This window comes from Phocoena sinus, chromosome 10, assembly GCF_008692025.1.
Source record: "Phocoena sinus isolate mPhoSin1 chromosome 10, mPhoSin1.pri, whole genome shotgun sequence".
In the NCBI taxonomy this organism is placed as follows: domain Eukaryota; kingdom Metazoa; phylum Chordata; class Mammalia; order Artiodactyla; family Phocoenidae; genus Phocoena; species Phocoena sinus.
This window is the reverse complement of record NC_045772.1, coordinates 22,645,163-22,669,596: the sequence shown is the minus strand read 5'-3', so window position 1 is coordinate 22,669,596 and position 24,434 is coordinate 22,645,163. Positions and strand designations below refer to the sequence as shown.

The following is a 24,434-nucleotide window of genomic DNA, read 5'->3' as shown; positions in this document are numbered from 1 at the left end:
AAACGGACAGCTTCTACAATTAAATCCAGAATATCAAGGTGCTCTAATAAAGCATAAAAATAGGTTAGAGATATTCTCTTGCTTTTGTTCCACTGTTTTTGTTTTTCTCCAAATAAGACTAAGTCTTTAATCCATAGTTACCTTAAGAATGTGATGTAAGAGTTGGAGCTGTCTACCTACTCACCAGCTGTTTATATAGGAAGATGATCAGGAACTAGTTATGAAAGAATCATATTGTTTAATCTGGCATCAGAGCACTTGAGAAACCACAGACCTGGTGAGTTACAAAATATGTAGGCAGAAATGATGTCTCCATGGAAACAGATGTGAAGATTCAAGTGAATACTAGGTCCACTAGACTTTTCATGAACGCAGCGGCAGATTTTGGGTTTTTTTTAATACTTCTATAACCTGTTTATTGAGGAGACTGACCATGGTGAGGAGGAAGCCAGAAACACATTTTCCTCTCTAGTCACTGCTTCTAACTCTTCTATGTCCAATCTCCTACCTCTTCTACATGATATCTCTCAATGACATGTTGGGAAGGCACATATAGTCACTGAAAGTTCTGTCTGGTCCAGTTTAATATTACAACCTCACATCCAGTTCAAGACTTTCCACTGCTCCATTTATGGCTAGACCTGTAACTCAAGGGCCTGATGTGGGGCTGCTCTAGTTCTAGGATACCTCCCTTCCGCTTCCTGCAAGACCCAATGCTTCTTGTTTTGGAGGGTGGGAGAGAGGATGGGATGGGGTAACGCATTTTGCTTCCTCCTTTGGTTTTGCTGCTTCTCTGGCTCACACCAAAGGCATACGTCCCGGCATTAGCTGTCTCAGGGACATGTGTGGGTTCTCTGGGGTCCCTTACATGAGAGGGCTCAATCGTGTTCAGCCCCCCTCAGCAACCTCAGCCACCCATAAGCTGTAACTGCACTGCCTGCATTTTCCTGCCCAGTGGGCACCTTACTAGCCTGTGGGTTGGGTTGTGGGAGAAGGAGTGTTGATATAGTAGGAAGAGTTTTGCTACTTAGTGAGCCCTAAAGAAAATATTTGGTAGATGTTCTGTTTGTAATGTGAGACACTTAACAACTCTTTTGCCCAGCTTTGGGCCCCAGGCACCAGTTCTTAGACCAAAAGAAAATTCTCTTTTGTATCCTGATCATAATAATAAACTTTGAGCTGAGGACACGAGGAGGGGGAGGGGTAAGCTGGGACGAAGTGAGAGAGTGGCATGGACTTATATACACTACCAAATGTAAAATAGATAGCTAGTGGGAAGCAGCTGCATAGCACAGGGAGATCAGTCCGGTGCTTTGTGACCACGTAGAGAGGTGGGATAGGGAGGGTGGGAGGGAGATGCAAGAGGGAGGGGATATGGGGATATATGTATATGTATAGCTGATTCACTTTGTTATACAGCAGAAACTAACACACCATTGTAAAGCAATTATATTCTAATAAAGATGTTAAAAAATAATAAACTTTGATCAAAGCCTTAGGATAAGAAAGCATCAGGAATTCTTTCTTCTCTCTTCCTTCCTTCCTCCCTCCCTTCCTTCCTTCCCTTCTTCCAAACAACAACCATATAAATTGAAATAAGAGGGATAAAAAAAGCCTAGAAAATCAGTATTATCTTAGTGTCATTGACAGAACTTTAACAGAGCAGAGGAGTTTGGAATATTAGAAGATAAACAGTTTTAGTTTTCTGAGGATTTTGGTGGTATTTCTGCCTGTTTAAATCTTGGACTGTACTTTTCCATGCCCAGGAAGCCACCTACAGCCCAGCTGATACTGCAATCAGCCACTGGGACTTTCTCACACTCTGAGCTCAACCTGCTTTTTTTAAAAAAAATTTATGCCTTTGATTTTATTTTATCATATTAAAATTGCTATCCTTTCTTTTAATTAAAATTTTTTTTAAACAGCAGGTTCTTATTAGTTATCTATTATATACATATTCGTCTATATGTGTCAATCCCAATCTCCCAATTCATCCCACCACCACCAGCACCCACCCCCTGCCCTGCTTTCCTGCCTTGGTGTCCATACATTTGTTCTCTACATCTGTGCCTCTATTTCTGCCTTGCAAACGGGTTCATCTGTACCATTTTTCTAGGTTCCACATATATGCGTTAAAATACGAAATTTGTTTTTCTCTTTCTGACTTACTTCATTCTGTATGACAGTCTCTAGGTCCATACATCTCTACAAATGACCCAATTTCGTTCCTTTTTATGGCTGAGTAATATTCCATCATATATATGTACCACATCTTCTTTATCCATTCATCTGTCGATGGGCATTTAGGCTGCTTCGTGACCTGGATATTGTAAATAGTGCTGCAATGAACACTGGGGTGCATGTGTCTTTTTGAATTATGGTTTTCTCTGGCCATATGCCTAGTAGTGGGATTGCTGGGTCATACTGTAGTTCTATTTTTAGTTTTGTAAGGAACCTCCATACTGTTCTCCATAGTGGCTGTATCAATTTACATTCCCATCAACAGTGCAAGAGTATTCCCTTTTCTCCACATCTCTCCAGCATTTGTTGTTTGTAGATTTTCTGATGATGCCCATTCTAACGGGCGTGAGGTGATACCTCATTGTAGTTTTGATTTGCATTTCCCTAATAATTAGTGATGTCGAGCAGCTTTTCATGTGGCTCTTGGCCATCTGTATGTCTTCTTTGGAGAAATGTCTATTTAGGTCTTCTGCCAATTTTTGATTGGGTTGATTGTTTTTTTGATAGTGAGCTGCATGAGCTGTTTATATATTTTGGAGATTAATCCTTTGTCTATTGATCTATTTGCAAATATTTTCTCCCATTCTGAGGGTTGTCTTTCCATCTTGTTTATAGTTTCCTTTGCTGTGCAAAAGCTTTTAAGTTTCATTAGGTACCATTTGTTTGGTTTTGTTTTTATCTCCATTACTCTACGAGGTGGGTCAAAAAAGAGCTTGCTGTGAAATATGTCAAAGAGTGTTCTTCCTATGTTTCCCTCTAAGAGTTTTATAGTGTCCGGGCTTACAGTTAGGTCATGAATCCATTTTGAATTTATTTTTGTGTATGGTGTTAGGAAGTGTTCTAATTTTATTCTTTGACATGTAGCTATCCAGTTTTCCCAGCACCACTTATTGAAGAGGCTGTCTTTTCTCCATTGTATATTCTTGTCTCCTTTGTCACAGATTCGTTTTTCATAGGTGCATGGGTTTATCTCTGGGCTTTCTATCCTGTTCCATTGATCTATATTTCTGTTTTTGTGCCAGTACCATATTGTCTTGATTACTGTAGCTTTGTAGTATAGTCTGATGCCTGGGAGTTTGATTCCTCCTGCTCCATTTTTTTCCCCTCAAGATTGCTTTGGCTACTCAGGGTCTTTTGTGTCTCCACACAAATTTTAAGATTTTTTTGTTCTATTTCTGTAAAAAATGCCATTAATAATTTGAAAGGGATGGCATTGAATCTGTAGATTGCTTTGGGTAGTACAGTCATTTTCACAATATTGAGTCTTCCAATCCAAGAACATGGTATATATCTCCAACTGTTTGTGTCATCTTTGTTTTCTTTCATCAGTGTCTTATAGTTTTCTGAGTACAGGTCTTTTACCTCCTTAGGTAGGTTTATTCCTAGGTATTTTATTCTTTTTGTTGCAATGGTGAATGGGATTGTTTCCTTAATTTCTCTCTCTGATCTTTCATTGTTAGTGTATAGGAATGCAAGAGATTTCTGTGCATTAATTTTGTATCCTGAAAGTTTACCACATTCATTGATTAGCTCTAGTAGTTTTCTGGTGGCATCTTTAGGATTTTCTATGTATAGTGTCATGTCATCTGCAAACAGTGACAGTTTTACTTCTTCTTTTCCAATTTGTATTCCTTTTATTTCTTTTTCTTCTATGATTGCTGTGGCTAGGACTTCCAGAACTATGTTGAATAATAGTGGCGAGAGGGGACATCCTTGTCTTGTTCCTGATCTTAGAGGAAATGCTTTCAGTTTTTCACCATTGAGAATGTTTGCTGTGGGTTTGTTGTATATGGCCTGTATTATGTCGAGGTAGGTTCCCTCTATGCCCACTTCCTGGAGAGTTTTTATCATAAATGGGTGTTGAATTTTGTCAAAAGCTTTTTCTGCATCTATTGAGATGATCCTATGGTTTTTACTCTTCAATTTGTTAATATGGTGTATCACATTGATTGATTTGCGTAGATTCAAAATCCTTGCATCCCTGGGATAAATCCCATTTGATCAAAGATTTTCTTTGAGGGGGACCCCTCTGGCTGTGGGGTGTGCCCTCCCTATTGGCAGAAATGTGGGGGGCAGGCAAACAACAGGCTTATGATCTGGATTGTGTCCTGCACATAAACACCTGGGAGAGCAGAGCCAGGGCTGTGGCAGTGGGGAGTATATGCCACAGGAGGTGGTGATGAGACAGCATGGCTATACAAAAGGATTCTGGCTGTGCCAACTCTAGTAGAGCCAGTAGGCAACTCTGGATCTCATAAAATCCTGCCCTTATTTGCCACTCACGACATCCCCAAATCTAGAGGGTCAGCCCTTTTCTAGCTACGGCACCTCACCAGGAAAGTCAATGCTACAGGACTTCAGGGAGCCTCGTGGTGCTAAGGTTGAAGACTCGAGTCAGAGAACATCCTTGTGGTGGAGTTCTGGGAGCAGGGGGGCCTCTCACTACAGTCTGAAGTCCCTGGGAGTGGCTGCATGTGGCAGGTAAAGGGGGCGAGTGGCTTGGGCACCTGACCCCCACTGAGGAAGCCAGGGCCCCTCACATCTGCAGTGGTCACATGTACGAGAGACAGGCAAGGTCGCACATGTGAGAAGCAAGCACAGGCTGGCAGTGGACACAGGACTCCTTCCCACTCCAGGACAGCAGGGGCGAGGGCCCGAGGCTGGACTTCTCAGGGCGCAGAGTGGGTTTTGCTGCAGGACTGGCTTGGCTTTCCTGGTTCCAAGGACTCAGTTCAGCCATCTTCTACCCTCAGACAAACTGGGATAGGTTGGGAACCTTGATGTTGAGATCACCAATGTTGATATTCCGAGGCATCTCCGGCAGGTTGATGTTTTTCATGGCAGACATGGCCCAGGCGGGCACTGCTGAAAGGCCACCCTTAGATTTCTCCAGCCTGTTCTGAGCTTCAATCTGAGCCACGATTTCATTCATGTTTGTTTCCAGCGCCATCCCACCCATCACCACCTCCTGAAGAACGTAGTGCACCGTATCCATGTGGAAGATCAAATCCAATTCACAAACATTTTCGAAACACTTATCCAGAGTCTCCACAAAAACCTGCTGCACATGCCTGGATGAAGTCCAAGATCCCAAGTTCACTCTTTGATGAATCCACACAAAATGCAAAGTAGAGGGTAGCATAATGCTGATAAATCAGTTTGTAGTCAGAGCCACCAATCAAACTTCCACCCTCCAAGAAGTTACAGATGTTCTCCTCCCGCTTGAGAACTAGATGGAAGGTCTCTCGAATAATCTGCTGCTGAATTTCTTCTGGGAAATGCTGGTAGAAGCGGACCAGCCGCGGCTTCACATGGCTATTGAAAACCAGAATCACCTGAATCATCTTTGCCCGCCATGCTCCTTTCACCACTGGCTGTTTCCAGAGAGCATCTCCTTCCCTTGTGTATGTATTTTAACTTACATAACTGTTATTATACTGTAGTTTATTCTATTTTTCACTTTTTATATTAAGCACTCGATTTTTAAGATCTATATATTTTGCTGTGTGTTCATCTGGTTTACTGCATCAAAATTGCTGCATCTTAATTTATAATATGCACCAGAATATTTCACTTAGCCATTCTTCAGTGTTGGAAGCTCCAACTTCCCACTTTACAAACAATGCTCAAATAAGCATTCTTTAACATGGTTTTCATATACCCATTTGAGAATTTCTCTGGGATATATACCTAGGAATGAGACTGACTAGTCATTGAGTATACATATACTTGAGCCTCTTATATTTTACCTCTTTTGCTGCATTTGGGGTAATTTCATTAAATCTATTTTTCATTTCATATATTTTCTCTTTATCTGCATCTAATATAGTATTTTAAAAACTTAAATGATTAGAAATCCTATTTGATTAAGGAAAATAGATCCAGAGAATGACTGAAGGAAAAAAGAAAATCAAATGACAATACTAAGACCCTTTCTAAAAAGATAAGACAGAACTTCTTTCTTGTGTGCTTTGTAATTTTAGGTTCTGTGTTCATAATTAGTTTTGAGCTCATATGAAGGAAACCTATGTGTATCAGTTAGGAGTTGATCAGGGAAACAGATCATTATGAGTGAAATAGAGTAATGGATTCATTAGAGGAATTATACCTTGTGCAGGTTAAGAAGTCTTTGTAAGACTGTTGACTTTGCATGTGGTGTTGGACCTGAGGTCATCATAGGTTAGCTTGGCAGGGAATCAGGAAGGAGAACTGAATTTGAAGTGGGAGAGAACACTGGAACCCATAAGGTAATATTAGAACCCCAAAGGGCAAAAAATTGAACCCATGAGAATAAAGTGGAATTTGACTTTATCTCCCATCATCTCCAACTTAAATGATGCTGGTGACCTACAGAAGCCTGCACCCTTCACCATGGGGTTGTAACCACACTTGGTCCAGGACTCAGGGAAGCCAAAGGAAAAAATCCAGTGGGAACTGGAGAATTGCAGACCCAGGTTGTCCTCAACACCAATAAGGTAACTTAAAGATTAGCAATAACATGTGGAAATTGCCAATGCCTGCTGTCCTATACTGACTTTCAGAGTGCTAAAATGGCTGCTCCTTCATTTGTGCCTTTCAGTTCTCAAGAAAATTTCCTTTGTGATTTGACTCAAAAGGAAAGGAATTCTGAGAAACATAGTTTCAACTTAGCTAGGCTGATGTAGTATAAAGCCATCATACTATACTACTTTAGTTGAAGGTATGTCCCTTCAGAGATGTTTTGTTTATTTCTCTTAGCACCTTGAGGCATCTCTGGCCTGGTACCAATTTTTATGTAAATGTTTTCAGCTTAGAGTTTCCAGACTAATAACTCAAAGTTAAAGTGAGGAGCTTGCCCATAGTTCTGGGTTCTCAAGGAAGAGTCTCCATTCCCTTACCCTGAACCCAAGCTGAGAAGACAAGCTACCTTCTTATCTCCCTATGCCAATGCACAGGTTATTTTTAAGTCCTTATTTACATTTATATTAAGAATGGAGCTCTTCTCAGGTTCGGACTGTGTGGATGGTCTCAATTCTGACTCCATACCTCAAAGGGACAGAAGGCCTTGTCTCCTGACCTCCAGTGGTTGTTAAAACACAAGTCTCTAGACTTACCTTGAGGGACCTGTCCCTTACCCCCTGCAGAGTAGACAGATCTCAGCTCTACTACTCTGAGTTTCAGTTCTGTCTTAGTTTCTATTCTCTGCAGAATCTATTTATTTTCTGTCTAGCTTAGCAGTTCATTAAAAAAAATACATATATATTTGTTTTATTTTATCTAGATTTTCATATGGTTTTAGTGGACGCTTTCAGCTTAACTTTTCTGCCATGTTGCTTGAACAGGAAGCCCATTGTTTTTACAACCAAAAACTTAAATGCAGAAGACCTTTTCTACAAGTCAAGGGCGCTTTAAGCAAATTCAGATTTACATGAAAAAACTTACAGATCTACAAAACAGATCAATTAGAAGGGAAATTGGCATAACAAAAGGATTCACCAGAAGACTACTTAAAATAACTAGGATCTCACAGTGTATTTAGAGCATCTAGGAGAATGTGTATTGTAAAAAGCTATCTGGCCTATAGTTAAAGAAATGTTGGGATGAATCCTTTTGTAAAGCAGAAAGTCCTTTTTGTAATGTGAATGATCACTCTAATTTACAAGTTTGTAAGATTGGGCTTTTGTGTATTTGGATTTTTTTTCATCTGGCTTTAATAATAGCGATCTAGAAAAAGTCATTTATATAAAGAGTTCAGGTTTAACTCTCCTGAGCATGTTTTTCCTATATTAACATCAAATAATCAAAACAATCAGCATATTTAAAAGACAGAATGATAAGTTCCTTCAAATGTTTAATACATGCATTTCTAAGTTCCCATGGGTCTTGTTATTAGAAATAAGTTGAAGACATATTTCCCACATAATGACTGACTTCTTTTGATACTGTTACTAAGACACAGTATAAAACATTTTTACCAGAACACAATTGCTAATTCACTAGATTCAACATTATGTACTGAATTAATGATCATAAGTACTTAACTGCTAATACATTGCAGGTACATGGACTTCCTTCACTACTTATTGGAAGACCAGGACTATAAACACTGAATAGAATGGACCTATTTTTCATTTTCATCTTAATTGAGTATGATGACTGCAAAGCCCATCTCATTGTCTTCATGATCCATTTCTAGAGTTTTATTTTGATACATAATTAAATATTTTAATAGGGTAACATGTAATATACAAATTCTAAGGAAAACAGGCAGCCAGTTTTATACTAATGCTTGTCTGGTTTTTAAAAAATTAGCTCTGGTTCTCAAGCTTGGCTGTACTTTGTAATCACCAGGGAGCTTTAAAAAATATTGATGCCTGGCTCCTACTATGGAGGTTTTGATTTAATTGTTCTGGGATGCAGCCAGACATTGGGATTCTAGTATGTAGCCAGTATTAAGAGCCACCAATGTGGTCAAACCACAGTTACGCAAACCCACTTAGTCAGAGCACTCAATTAACTGGCAACGGGGAAGGGGAATGATGGACTGGGTTGCAGAACTGGGAAAAAAATCATTTAAAAAGTTTATATCAGGCATTTATTCTAAAATTTGTTTTTGAGCATGATCTGAAATGAGGTTCCATATATCCTAAACTTACGCACTTACAAAACTAGACAAAGATAATGACACAGAACAGTGACCTTGAGGTACTACTATTCCATTGATTATAAATTTAAAAATTTTTAATAAACTGTTTTACCCTTCTCATTATTAGGTGGTTGACTCATATCTATGGATATAATACTAATACATAGAACAGGTGTGATTTGTGGTTGTAATCACAAGGCAACTTTTCTCCCCAACTACTTAAATTTTTTTAGGGGGGTTGGTTTCTTCCTGCTGCTGGATAAAAATGTGAACAGTCTTATCACTTTAGATAGGAAAACACAATCTCTATTTAGTAGTTAAAAATGTTCATCCCATGTAATAGTGAAAAACTCCAACCTTGATTTGAAGTTGAAGCTTCTCCCCTTTCTATCTAGGACCCTATTGAGGGAGAGCCTCTAGTCAGGGTAGGTCGGTGTGGTTGGGATCTTCTCTCTTTCCATCACCCTCAGCACTTAGCAAAAGCTTCCTTGCACTTTACATTTTAGCAATATTGAAAGCATACTGTTACCTCAGTGGCCCACACTGTTTCACACATCTGTACAGCTAGCTATTCACTCCATCTGGACTGCTCTTCCTTCCCTCAGTCACCTTGGAGACACCTTTTTGACCTTTAAAACCAGATGGACATTTCTCTAGCTTTAATTCCCTCTTAATTCAGCTTTATTATTTGTACTCAAATTGGTAGTAAGGAAGAAGTCAGAAATAATACAATGGATTTTATTAAAGAATTATTTGAGCTGATCAGTTGGAGGTCCTTAGAGATCATGTATCCAATCCCTTCTATCTCCAGATGGGCAAACTAGTGAGGTCAAAGGACTTGCTGAACAGTTCTTGGCTGCTTAGGGGACTGACAGTACAGGGCTCTTTCTAGCATGTTGTTTTCTTTAACAAAATGAAATGTTCCACTAAATTAAAGAGGTTGTCAATTCCATGGATGAAAAATTCATGCCAAAGAAGCATGTTGCACCCCTGCAGGAGGCCAGGTTAATTGTGGCCTGGTGCAAAGAGCACAGACTTGGAGTCATACAGGCCTGTGTCTGCAGTTTTTGCAGTGACCTTGGGCAATTTATTTAACTTCTCTGAGCCACAGTTTCCTCAGAGGCAAAGCAGAAAATTAATACTCATCTTGCCTTCCTGAAAGTGTATTTGTTAGAAATAAATACGATTATATAGAAGATATATTTTACTGTATAATCTCCAAGGTACTTTAAAAATGTCAATTGTTCAAGGTACTTTTAAAATGTCAATTGTTATTGCTATAGCTACTCTAGAATAGGCATACATTAAAAGATATATGGACTTCACAGATATTTTGCTGAATAATCAAGGAATAAGATGTTAATCTTCTTTTCAGAAGCAATGAAGAAAAATCTAGATTCCACATTTATTAACTTTTTTGTTTTATGATTCGGAACTGTATCCAATGTCATTTCCTATACTTTTCTTTAAGTGGATTACTTAAATAATCAAAAATGATTAATATATGTAAAACAATTAGAAGAGTGATTTGCACAAAAAGAAGTTTGATAAACATTTGTTATTTTTGTAATTTATATCCTCTTACTTGTCTATTCCTAGCTCAATTGTGAAAGCTGAACATAACTCTCTGGACTCTGAATTTCACTCTATATTGTTTGAAATGACAAAGATCATGGTGACTAACAATTCAAGCATTGTTTTTCCTCACTGGAAGAACAAGGTGTTGCTTTAGGGAGTAAAAGTATTTGGGAAGCATTGTTTATGACAACTGCTACAGCCTCAAAGGACAGTACATTTTAAAAATGTATGTATGAGGACCTACAAGATGGTGGAGGAGTAAGACGTGGAGATCACCTTCCTCCCCACAAATACATCAAAAATACATCTACGTGTGGAACAACTCCTACAGAACACCTACTGAACGCTGGCAGAAGACCTCAGACTTCCCCAAAGGCAAGAAACTCCTCACGTACCTGGCCGTGTGGCTGACAGGGTCTTGGTGCTCTGGCCAGGTGTCAGGCCTGAGCCTCTGAGGTGGGAGAGCCGAGTTCAGCACACTGGACCACCAGAGACCTCTGAGCCCCACGTAATATCAATCAGTAAGAGCTCTCCCAGAGATCTCCGTCTCAATGCTAAGACCCAGCTCCACTCAATGACCAGCAAGCTCCAGTGCTGGACACCCCATGCCAAACAACCAGTAAGACAGGAACACAACCCCACACGTTAGCAGAGAGGCTGCCTAAAATCATATTAAGTTCACAGACACCCCAAAACACACCACCAGATGCAGTCCTGCCCATCAGAAAGACAAGATCCAGCCCCATCCACCAGAACACAGGCACTAGTCCCCTCCACCAGGAAGCCTACACCACCAGGTTGGCCCACTGAACCAACTTTAGCCACTGGAGACAGACACCAAAAACAATGGGAACTATGAATCTGCAGCCTGCGAAAAGGAGACTCCAAACACAGTAAGTTAAGCAAAATGAGAAGACAGAGAAATACGCAGCAGATGAAGGAGCAAGGTAAAAACCCACCAGACCAAACAAATGAAGAAGAAATAGGCAGTCTGTCTACCTGAAAAAGAATTCAGAATAATGATAGTAAAGAAGATCCAAAATCTTGGAAATAGAATGGAGAAAATACAAGAAACATTTAAAAAGGACCTAGAAGAACTAAAGAGCAAACAAACAATGATGAACAACAAATTAAAAATTCTCTAGAAGGAATCAATAGCAGAATAACTGAGGCAGCAGAACAGGTAAGTGACCAGGAAGATAAAATAGTGGAAATAACTACTGCGGAGCAGAATAAAGAAAAAAGAATGAAATGAATTGAGGACAGTCTCAGAAACCTCTGGGACAACATTAAACGCATCAACATTCGAAGTATAGGTGTCCCAGAAGAAGAAGAGAAAAAGAAAGGGACTGAGAAAATATTTGAAGAGATTATAGTTGAAAACTTCCCTAATATGGGAAAGGAAGTAGTCAAAGTCCAGAAAGCACAGAGTGTACCTCCCATACAGGATAAATCCAAGGAGAAACACACCAAGACACATATTAATCAAACTAACAAAAATTAGGTACAAAGAAAAAATATTAGAAGCAGCAAGGGAAAAGCAACAAATAACATACAAGGGAATCCCCATAAGGTTAACAGCTGATCTTTCAGCAGAAACTCTGCAAGCCAGAAGGGAGTGGCAGGACATATTTAAAGTGATGAAAGGGAAGAACCTACAACCAAGATTACTCTGCCCAGCAAGTATCTCATTCAGATTCGATGAAGATATTAAAACCTTTACAGACAAGCAAAAGCTAAGAGAATTCAGCACCACCAAACCAGCTTTACAACAAATGCTAAAGGAACTTCTGTAGCCAAGAAACACAAGAGAAGGAAAAGACCTACAATAACAAACCCAAGACAATTAAGAAAATGGAAATAGGAACATACATATCGATAATTACCTTAAATGTAAATGGATTATATGCTCCCACCAAAAGACACAGACTGGCTGAATGGATACAAAACCAAGACCCATATATATGCTGTCTACAAGAGACCCACTTCAGACCCACGGACACATACAGACTGAAAGTGAGGGGATGGAAAAAGATATTCTATGCAAATGGAAATCAAAAGAAAGCTGGAGTAGCAGTTCTCATATCAGACAAAATAGAGTTTAAAATAAAGACGATAACAAGAGACAAAGAAGGACACTACATAATGATCAAGGGATTTATCCAAGAAGAAGATGTAACAATTGTAAATATTTATACACCCAACATAGGAGCACCTCAATACATAAGGCAAATGCTAACAGCCATAAAAGGAGAAATCGACAGTAACACAATGTAGGCCAGTATCACTGATGAACACAGATGCAAAAATCCTCAGCAAAATACTAGCAAACAGAATCCAGCAGCACATTAAAAGGATCATACACCACGATCAAGTGGGGTTTCCCAGGAATGCAAGGATTCTTCAATATATGCAAAACTAATCAATGTGATACACCATATTAACAAATTGAAAGAGAAAAACCATATGATAATCTCAATAGATGCAGAAAAAGCTTATGACAAAATTCAACACCAATGTATGATAAAAAACCTCCAGAAAGTAGGCATAGAGGGAACTTATGTCAACATAATAGAGGCCATATATGACAAACCCACAGCCAACATTGTTCTCAATGGTGCAAAACTGAAACCATTTCCACTAATATCAGGAACAAGACAAGGTTGCCCACTCTCACCTCTCTTATTCAACATAGTTTTGGAAGTTTTAGCCACAGCAATCAGAGAAGAAAAAGAAATAAAAGAAATCCAAATCAGAAAAGAAGAAGTAAAGCTGTCACTGTTTGAAGATGACATGATACTATACATAGAGAATCCTAAAGATGCTACCAGAAAACTACTAGAGCTAATCAATGAATTTGGTAATGTAGCAGGATACAACATTAATGCACAGAAATCTCTTGTATTCTTATATACTAATGATGAAAAATCTGAAAGAGAAATTAAGGAAACACTCCCATTTACCATTGCAAATAAATGAATAAAATACCTAGGAATAAACCTACCAAAGGAGACAGATCTGTATGCAGAAAACTATAAGACACTGATGAAAGAAATTAAAGATGATACAAAGAGATGGAGAGATATACCATGTGCCTGGATTGGAAGATTTTATGTTGTGAAAATGACTCTACCACCCAAAGCATTCTACAGATTCAATGCAATCCCTATCAAACTACCACTGGCATTTTCCACAGAACTAGAACAAAAAATTTCACAATTTGTCTGGAAACACAAAAGACCCCGAATAGCCAAAGCAATCTTGAGAAAGAAAAACGGAGCTGGAGGAATCAGACTTCCTGACTTCAGACTATACTACAAAGCTACAGTAATCAAGACAGTATGGTACTGGCATGCAAACAGAAATATAGATCAATGGAACAGGATAGAAAGCCCAGAGATAAACCCATGCACATAACGTCACCTTATATTTGACAAAGGAGGTAAGGATATACAATGGAGAAAAGACAGCCTCTTCAATAAGTGGTGCTGGGAAAACTGGACAGGTACATGTAAAAGTATGAAATTAGGACACTCCCTAACACCATACACAAAAATGAACTCAAAATGGATTAAAGACTTAAATGTAAGTCCAGACACTATCAAACTCTTAGAGGAAAACATAGGCAGGACACTCTATGACATAAATCACAGCAAGATCCTTTTTGACCCACCTCCTAGAGAAATGGAAATAAAAACAAAAATAAACAAATGGGACCTAGTGAAACTTAAAAGCTTTTGCACAGCAAAGGAAACCATAAACAAGACGAAAAGACAACCCTCAGAACGGGAGAAAATATTTGCCAACGAAGCAACTGACAAAGGATTAATCTCCAAAATGTACAAGCAGCTCATACAGCTCAATATCAGAAAAACAAACAACCCAATCCAAAAATGGGTAGGAAACCTAAATAGACATTTCTCCAAAGAAGATATACAGATTGCCAACAAACATATGAAAGGATGCTCAACGTCACTAATCATTAGAGAAATGCTAATCAAAACTACAATGAGATATCATCTCACACCGGTTAGAATGGCCATCATCAAAAACTCTATAAGCAATAAATGTTGGAGAGGGTGTGGAGAAAAGGGAACCCTCCTGCACTGTTGGTGGGAATATAAATTGATACAGTCACTATGGAGAACAGTATGGAGGTTCTTTAAAAAACGAAAAATAGTACTACCATATGACCCAGCAATCCCACTAGTGGGCATATACCCTGAAAAAATCCAAAATTCAAAGAGTCGTGTACCACAATGTTCATCGCAGCACTATTTACAATGGCCAGGACATAGAAGCAACCTAAGTGTCCATCGACAGATGAATGGATAAAGAAGATGTGGCACATATATACAATGGAATATTACTCAGCCACAAAAAGAAACAAAATTGAGTTATATGTAGTGAGGTGGATGGACCTAGAGTCTGTCATACAGACTGAAGTAAGTCAGAAACAGAAAAACAAATACCGTATGCGAACACATATATATGGAACCAAAAAAAAAAAAAAAAAAAAGGTCTGAAGAACCTAGGGGCAGGACAGGAATAAAGACGTAGACGTAGAGAATGGACTTGAGGATATGGGGAGGGGCAAGTGTAAGCTGGGACGAAGTGGGAGAGCATCATTGACATATATACACTATCAAATGTGAAACAGATAGCTAGTGGGAAGTAGACGCATAGGACAGGGAAATCAGCTCGGTGCTTTGTGACCCCCTCGAGGGGTGGGATAGGGAGGGTGGGAGAGAGACGCAAAAGGGAGGGGATATGGGGATATATGTATACGTATAGCTGATTCACTTTGGTATACAGCAGCAACTAACACAACAATGTAAAGCAATTATACTCCAATGAAGATGTTAAAAAAAAAAAAAAGACCTGGGGAATTCCCTGGCACTCCAGTGGTTAGGACTCTGCGATTCCACTGCCCGGAGACTGGGTTGATCCCTGGGTGGGGAGCTAGGATCCTGCAATCAGCACGGCCAATTTAAGTAAATAAATAAACAAACAAAGTTAACACATGTCCCTTGCCTTTAAAAAAAACTGGAATGGAACTTCTGATTATGAAAAATTGAACTTCTGAAATGAGAAATTCCAAAGAATGAAAGTCAAAAACTCCATCGACAGACGAATGGATAAAAATGTGGCACATATATACAACAATATTACTCAGCCATAAAAAGGAATGAAATTGGGTCATCGGTAGAAATGTGGATGGATCTACAGAGTGAAATAAGTCAGAAAGAGAAAAACAAATATCGTATATTAACACATATATGTGGAATCTAGAAAAATGGTACAGATGAACCGGTTTGCAAGGCAGAAACAGAGACACAGATGTAGAGAAGAAACGTATGGACACCAAGGGAGGAAAATGCCGGAGGGGTAGTGGTGATGGGATGAATTGGGAGACTGGGATTGACATATATACACTAATATGTATAAAATAGATAACTAATAAGAACGTGCTGTATAAAAAACAAAATTAAAAAAATGTATATATGTATGATTCCCATTTAGCTTCTGTTATAAAACTCCTGAGACATCCTCTGGGTCTTATACTGTTTATGGATCTAGATGTCAGGGAGATGCTGAGTTCAAAGATTTGAGAGAAAAGTTTGTCACTAAATTGGAAATTATAAGCCTTCTCCTACTGAATTATTTCCTTGTTGAATTTCAGAATATCGTCACCTGTGAAGGTTATTTTACTTCAATAAAAAGAATCTTTGGATGAGGAAGACAATAGCCATATCTGTACAAAAGGAAAACATAATTTGAATAATGCACAAAAATTTACTTACATTCTCCAAATTGCTCATTATGAAAGGCAGCTCAGAAATAGGTAAAAGGCTCCCTTTTCATGGTCAGGACAGCTACTCTTGTATGTTATACATTTGTTTCAACGTGAACTTCAGTTGTTTTTTAAAGAAAGAACAATTAGAAGAGATTCAGCTGTGGGACTTTAATATAACTCTTTTAACAAACACTAAATGATATTCTATCTTCAAAAGGTACTGTGAGTGCCTGTGATTGCAACCAAGTTCACTGAAATAAAAATTTTCATGCAGCAAACAGAAAACAATGTAAAGAAATCAAGAAAACCCAAACTGGGAGTTACAGTTATTGCCCACGCTTAATAAATTGTCTACTTGCAAATATGCATAATTATTTTTTAATAAAAAAGAAATTAAGTATTTTGCTGGCTTAACCAATGGTAGGTAATTATATTTAAGATGACACGAAAGTAGGCTGCTGTGTACTGATTCACGCTGCTTCTCTTCTGGGGTGGGACTTTCCAAATTGGAAGAGTAAAGCCCCATTTCCCCAGCAAGGTACAGATTGTACAAGACAGAGATCCGTCTCTGACAGAGAAAATAGCCAGTAAAACTACCTTTTCATTTGATCCCATTTTGAGCCATAGCTGTATATTAAATAAGGTGCTCAACTTTGTTTCCATTGGAGAAGGGCATTACTGCCCACTTGATCCCCAAGGAAAAGAGGGGGTGGTGATCATGCAGAGGAAGTTGCCAGGACCACCGGTGTTGGGTGGCAGCTTCATGAGGTTGCCTAGGTAGGAAGGCAAATTGCGTGTGTTTGGAATCCAGTTCCCTTTCTCCCCAGGCACTCCACCAACAAAATCTACAGTGAAGGACATGTCAGGGTAAGTGGTGGGGAAGGCAATTGTCATCTACAGTGGTAGATTAAGAAAACATGGAGCAGAGGAAGGCTTTTCAACAGAAACCCAGCAATGCATAAGAAGGATATTCTTTCAATCTTTGGCAAGAAACCCAGAAGTGTGAGGTGTACTTATGTCTAACAGAAGTTCTGGGAGAAGGCAGTTTTAAACACCATGTAGTTAAGTTGAAAAAAAGAATTAACTATAGGGACCCTGGAGTCTCTATGGGAAGACACTTGTATTCAGAGAGACCTGGGCTTGAGTTCTGGCTCGTGCTGAGTTTAGACCGTATTCTAAATGTGTGAATATGCATGGGTTCCTTGGTGTCCCCTGCAGTTCCCCTTCCTCTGTAGTAAAATGGGAATGGTAATACCCATCTCACTGGGCTGTTATGATTAAACAACCATCTGAGATATGTGAAAGGTTTATCAACTATAAAGCATTATTAAAATGCTTCCAGAAAGTAACAGGAATTTATCCTAGACACTGGCATCAACAGTTAGGGAACTGTAAGTTGATCCCAGTCCTTACATTTTCTTCCCTCAGGCTCAAAAGGAAGGGCTTTTCTCCTGGGTCTCACAATTACTGACTCACTCTGTTTTGGGAGGACGGGTGACTGGTTGTCAGCCTGGGCACACTCCAAAGACCACCATGTCATCTGCGTGGCTGCAGTCACCATGGAGGCGAGCTCCTCCTCACCCCCTCTTGGTGATGGTGGGGAAGCTGGTGCTTCTGCATATCCTGCTTCTGACGTTCCATTTCTGGGTCCTTGTAGTTGTGCATGGGGCCCACAGCCCACTGCCCTCCCTTTCTCCCCCATCTACCCCGGTGCCTTTCCCCAGATCTTTTCCCTCTCCCATCCTCTGAGAAAGGAGTTAAATTCTGATCTCAGCATCCAATCCAGCTGCAGCTACCTCCCAACCAAGCAGAGCCCTCTTTCCTTCTTCTTGTACTGGATACCTCCTCAAGGATGATGCTTCCGACCCCTGCCCCCTGCCTTAGTCTTGTTTTAAGGTCCACGATATACGTGTTCCTATGTACACCCTGAACACAGCACCTATTTCACTGTATTGTACTTTCTGTACTGTACTTTCTCACCTCCCCTCCAGAACGTGAGCTCTTCAAAGGTAAGAACTTTGAAATGAGTCTTACTCACCAGCGTCTCTCCAGACCCTCGCGCAGTGCTTGTCACACAGTAGGTAGATGGTAAATGACTACTGAAGTGAACAAATCAACCCCTCTCCCCTCCACCAGCTCCCACTGACTGAGAGTTATACAGAGGCAAAGAAGGGCCATTCTGAGGCCACAATGTACTGAAAATAAACATCTCTCTGCAACTTTCTAGCTTGCCTCTTTCTGTATCCCTTTACCCTAGATTACCCGTATATCTGCAAGAAGGGCCAAGAACAAAAATCAGTAGAACAGAGGTGAACAGCAGCAGCCACAAACTAGAGGGTTCCTTGTTTTTCATTTCTCTTCTGTTTTGACTTTCAAAAGGAATGTCAAGATTTTACTCTTTGTCTGGTGCTCGTAATCTAAAATGCCTAACAGCCCCTACATAGATAGAAGATTTGGATAATTATAAGTTTGATGGGGTTATAGGGAAAGTTTGAAAATCATTCTATACCTTCTAGAAATATTCCAAGTCAAATTGGTTAAAGAAATCTGCTTTTTCCTCTTCAGTTCTACATCATGTACCCAGGAATTCAGGGTTTGAGGATTTTTCATTCAATTGCATATAACTGATAAATAATACGAGGCTTTTCCAGAAGACCCGCTGTTTTCTGAGAACTGTTTCTATAGCTCTGTGGCAGACATTACCACGTGATGAAAAATCTGTTCCAATTTCCTCTTCTTTGCCTGCTTTGTCTTACAAATGTCGGAAAGAACTAAGACACTTTTTCAGTCTCCTTGAAGTTGGGCCGTGACACAGACACAGTCTGGCCATTGAGGTGTAAACCTGAGTCTGATAGAAGGCTTCTGGACAAGTTTTTGATTTCCTGGTGAAAGAAACACACATCTCTATCCTTGCTCCCTTTCCCATTTCTCCATCTGTGCATGTTGGGATGATGCCTGGACCTGCTGTAGCCACCTTGCAATTTTGAGGTGAAAAAAAATAGAAGCATGAGGGCAAAGCACCTTCATACTAAGGAAAGCAAAGCAGAAAAACAGAAAGGCCTTGGTCCTAGTTGGCCTCATTAGCAAGTACCTACTTCCAGGCCTCGTGTTGTCCAGCCCATACATGTCAGTATTGTTTAAACCACTACTAGTCAGTGTCATTCCTGACTGATTCAAGCCACAGGTAAGAACATTGAGAATGAAACTGAGCTTGGTTACCTATGGTATCATTCAAAAGCTGAAACATGGTTAATCCTTACCAAATTTAATCCTAAATATTCTCTTTATGCCCGTGGTCAGGCCTGCCCTTCTGCATCTGGCTCCCATTCCTTTAAAGCCCACATTTCTACTTCAACCTAACAATGTGGTGGGGGGAAGAGGCCATACACCATCTGTCACGGGGTTCATGATTTACAGCTGACCGAGGACAGCCTCTAAGTAGCATATGTTCTATTGCAACGTGTGGTTCCTTTAACAAATTCTGGGTCATAACATTTAAAATTGGTATCATAGCTACTATTTCAAAAATATTGTATTCATTTCCCAAAGCTGCCGTGCAAATTACCACAAACCGAAAGACTTAAAACAGAAATTTATTATCTCACAGCTCTGGAGACCAGAAGTCCGAAATCAAGGTGTCAGCAGGGCCATTCTCCCCTAGAAAGCTCTCAGAGAGAATCCCTTCTTCTCTCTTCCAGCTCCCGGTGGCTCCAGGTGTTCCTTGTCTTGTGGCAGCATCACTCCAATCTCCTCATCTTCACATGACCTTCTCCTCTATATTTGTTCTTTTGTCTGTGTCTCTGCTTCTTCTTATAGGGACACTTATTTGACTTAGGGCCCACCCAGATAATCCAGGATGATCTTGTCTTGAGTCCTTTAATTACATCCACAAAGACTCTCTTTCCAAATAAGGTCACATTCACAGGAACCAGGTGAACACATCTTTTGAAGGCCACCATTCATCCTATTACAGTGATCTTCCTTCCTGTGCTAGAACTATTATTCTATTCATTTTCTTTGTTGGATCTCATTAACTTAGAATTTTTTTTAACCCATGTGAAGAAATGTTTATGATTTAAGTCATATTGGATCAGAATTTAAGGTTGTTTGTTGAAATATGTGTTAGATTTCATAGTTTAAAGAATTATTTTTTTTATTATGTTCTAGTCTTTATTTCTCATGGTAAAGTAAAAACTAGATGACTTTAGACAGGTAAGTACATCATGGCAGTAAAATATTTACCACATTTAATATCACCTAGGCAAAACATTTCTTGTGATTTATTAACCATAATCTTTAACACAGACTGAGTTATTATTATTTTTAGGGCATGAATTACTTTCTATCTGGACCAATTGTTTTTAACCCTGCTCATACATTATAATCACACAGGGACCTTTAAAAAATATATGTGTAGGGCTTCCCTGGTGGCACAGTGGTTGGGAGTCCGCCTGCCGATGCAGGGGACCCGTGTTTGTGCCTCGGTCCGGGAGGATCCCACATGCCACGAAGCAGCTGGGCCCGTGAGCCATGGCCGCTGAGCCTGCGCGTCCGGAGCCTGTGCTCCGCAATGGGAGAGGCCACAACAGTGAGAGCCCCACGTATCGCCAAAAATAAAAAGTATATATGTGTGTGTGTGTGTGTGTGTGTGTGTGTGTGTGTGTGTGTGTGTGTGTATGTAGGCCCCACTACAACCAGTTGAGTACATATATCTGGGGATGGGCCTGGGTATCCATAGTTTTTTAAAGCCCCCAAAGTGATTCTTATGTATAGAGAAGATTAAAAGCTGACCTGGATTCTTACTAATCCTTGTCTTCTTCAATACCATTCATTTATTCAACCAAGTAATGATTATGCACTTTCTAATGTGTAAGTCTTTGTGGGAAATATAGGGATATATAGGACATTTTCTTATCTGCAGGTTTATAGTTAGGTCGTCTTGGTGTATAATATTCTAAGTGTAATGGGCCATTTACACTCCAGAGTGGTGGAGCCCAATGTCTGTAGGGAACTTCTCGCCTGGTTAGGCTGCAAAACTCAAATCAATTTAAAAAGTAACTTGTATCACTATTGCTTAACTTCCCTGAGCACACACACCGCTGCTAGTAAGAATCAGAGCAAAAAAAGATTCCTATGCTTGACATCATCAGAGAGAACCTCTACAAAGTCAGCAGCTTCTAATGTATCTTAGATCCCCCTTCCACAAAGTAGAAATCAATATATGCTTTAAAAAAAAATCAGTACTAGTAGTGATTTCTATTAGTTGGAAAAGCTTCAGCAATAAAGTTGTGTATGCCGTAGGGAAGTGCTAAGGACTGGAAATTCCCCCAGCTTCCAGCTGCTTGGGAAGAACCTTGGGGTGTTGATTCAATGTGGGCAGGTATGAAAGGTAATGACAGTGGGGATGGGTGGGGGCAGGGTCTGGCAGCCCGTGAGCTGCTGCTTCGTCAGTGCACACCCTAATCATTGCTGCTGTTGCTGTGTCTGTCTGACATTCACAGACACATCAGTACAGGCCACCCAGAGCTCTGCAGTCACACAAAGCAGCAACAGGAAGAGAGAAGAAGAGGTTTGTAGGGAAGACCCTGCACATGAGAGGCTCAGGGTAGAGACCAGAGTAGATCTGGAGTCTACAGCTGTGAGTCAGCTTTCAGAAAAAGAGAACTGGACAACGTAATCTAAGGAGTCATAGAGTCACTTAAATCTGAGGTCATGTTGATGCAAGACAGAGAAGAAGGAGGAGGGGAGCTGGAGGAGAATAAGATAGCAAGTCAAATACTTAAAAACTACTGATGAGATAGGAATCAAATTGATCACTTGTACATTGATCAAATATTTATCGAGCATCTTCTGTATGTTCCACATATGAGGATGCAGGAGTGAACATACACTCTGGTGAGGGAAATGGGCCATTAGCAAGTAGACAGGTAAATGAGGAGATTTCAGGGTTATAAAAACAAACAAACATACATACATTCTGGGTAATGTGATGGAAACTGATGGCGGATGGGGAGATACTACTTTAGTTTGGGTGGTCGAAGGCCACCCTAGGAGATGATGAGTGAGCTGAGATGATGTGGAAGAAGAAGAAAGATGTACATTAAGTACAGGCAGCAGGAACAGCTACTGAATTGGCCCTGAGGTGGGAACACATTTGGAGTTTGCAAAGAATCAGATGATATCCAGTCTGGGATCAGAGCAAGGACATGTCCGAAAGAAGTGGAAAAGGCAAGTGGGTTTGATGAAGAGCAAGTAGCTGGGCTTCTGGAAAGATCAGGTTGCAGGTCTTTCTGTTCTAGTTGGAAATGGACCGAGGTCCCCCTGGGTAAGCTGCTCAGAGCTGTCCTGGTACAGATAGCCTGTCAGTTCTGACAGCAGCCATCCTATCCTCCTAGCTATAATGATGTTAGCTTTGCAGTTGCCTTCTTTTTAGTATTCCAATCACTCAGGGCCTGCACCTCCATTCCCTGGGGGTTGTTTTGATAGTTTCACTATGTGCACAATGATTTTCAAGCAGGAGAGACATGAGGGACTGCAGCAGCATAAGTCAGTGATGTCAACCCCTGCCAACTACTATGACTGAAAAAGTCAGATTCCTGAAGGGACTTTATTTATACTGCCACATCCTGACAGATCTGAGGTCTCTCTTGGCATATGAACATGGTATCATCTTATATCTACGGAAATGAAAACAGAATGGGAGGTTTTTTCCCCTAAGGAAAAGGGAAATATTAACTCAAGACCTAAACTCTTTTATTCATTTGTGCACCCTTCCCACAATGCTGTACACTGTTACACTGATTTCAAGACACACACTTTCCCGTCATTTTACCATCTCTGAACTGGTAATGCATCTTACAATCAATGGTGCCTCACAATTGCTGTGACATGACTGTCATCGCCTGTGCACACACACTTGGTCATAGCCGTTCATGTTGTTAGTGAAGTCCACGGGCATTGTTGATCCTACATGTGGTGAGTATCATTAACATTTTAACTGTGTTTAAAAAGATTACACTACATCTTGGCATTAATATGAACAGTTACTTGGTACTTAGAAAGGTTAAAATAAAAAAAGAAAGAGGGTAATTTGATATTTGTGAAGCAAATATCTTCATTGGAGAAGAGATTGCAATTACATATTTTCTTTAAAAGCAGCAACCATGTGAGGTACGGGACTGAAGAAAGGAAGATGTCATAAATACATGACATCATATTATGCCTTGTTACTGTGCTACGTGAAAAAAATTTACATATTACATGCCACAGAACTCAGCAAAACCAGGAGAAACTGACAAAGCCCTCTAAATGAAAGAGATTGCAAAGCCGTGCAAGGCTGTTGTAATGGGTTTATATCTTGGACAGAATCACCATAAGGCACTGTGTCATAATTTAATTTGCAGCATTTTTTCTTTCTTAAGGATGCATAAAATAATGGTGCATCTTATAATAGATGGCATTTTAGATTCCATGAAATACAGTGGAGCAGAGCAGATGTTTTTGTCTTGAGATGACTAGGGCTATGTAAATACCAGAACCCATTTACCCCATTACCTTCAGAATGTCTTGTAGGCCACGTACACACTGCCACAGGTCTGGCCACTTGAAAACTTATAATGCACCATGTGCCTCACACCTGTGGCAGACTGAACAAACTGTTCTTGGGCCAACCTGATCCCCTAGGTTACTGAGCTGAATTTAGTCAAAAGCATCTAAATACTTAGATAAATATGAAGCATAGAGAGATGATCGGGAAGTAAATGGTCTTAATGAGAAATAAGATGCTAAGGCAATTACTTAAAATTCTATTTAAGAAGGTCATTATGTCTTAAGGTCTGATTTTGAAAAGTCAGGACTAGTGGCCCTGAGGTGTTTTCCTTTAAGGTGTTCTCAGATCAGTGTGAGCAGGCAGACTGGGAAGAGAGTCAGGTGGAAAGCTACGAAATAATTCACAGCCCTGCTGCGGGCAGGTTGTCGATCACTATGTGTAAAGCCGGTACCAATTTTTTTTAGAGTTCATAGTCATCCTCCTATTTCTACTCAAGAATACCGTCTTAAAGATGTAGTCGAGGGCTTCCCTGGTGGCGCAGTGTTTAAGAATCTGCCAATGCAGGGGACACGGGTTCGAGCCCTGGTCCAGGAAGATCCCACATGCCATGGAGCAACTAAGCCCTTGCGCCACAACTACTGAGC

The 24,434-nt window shown here is 40.0% G+C and overlaps 2 protein-coding genes across 16 annotated transcripts in view; both read right to left on the bottom strand.

Moving 5' to 3' along the window:
• The window catches only part of ANKS1B (ankyrin repeat and sterile alpha motif domain containing 1B), a 1,217,724-nt gene that overhangs the window by 271,812 nt on the left and 921,478 nt on the right, over positions 1 to 24,434 (bottom strand). The window lies entirely within an intron of this gene.
• Positions 4,991 to 5,594, bottom strand: LOC116760593 (AP-3 complex subunit sigma-2-like). The gene is given in 2 exon segments (XM_032645665.1): positions 4,991 to 5,314; positions 5,316 to 5,594. Coding segments are annotated over 2 exon segments (594 nt in total). The 5' UTR covers positions 5,586 to 5,594.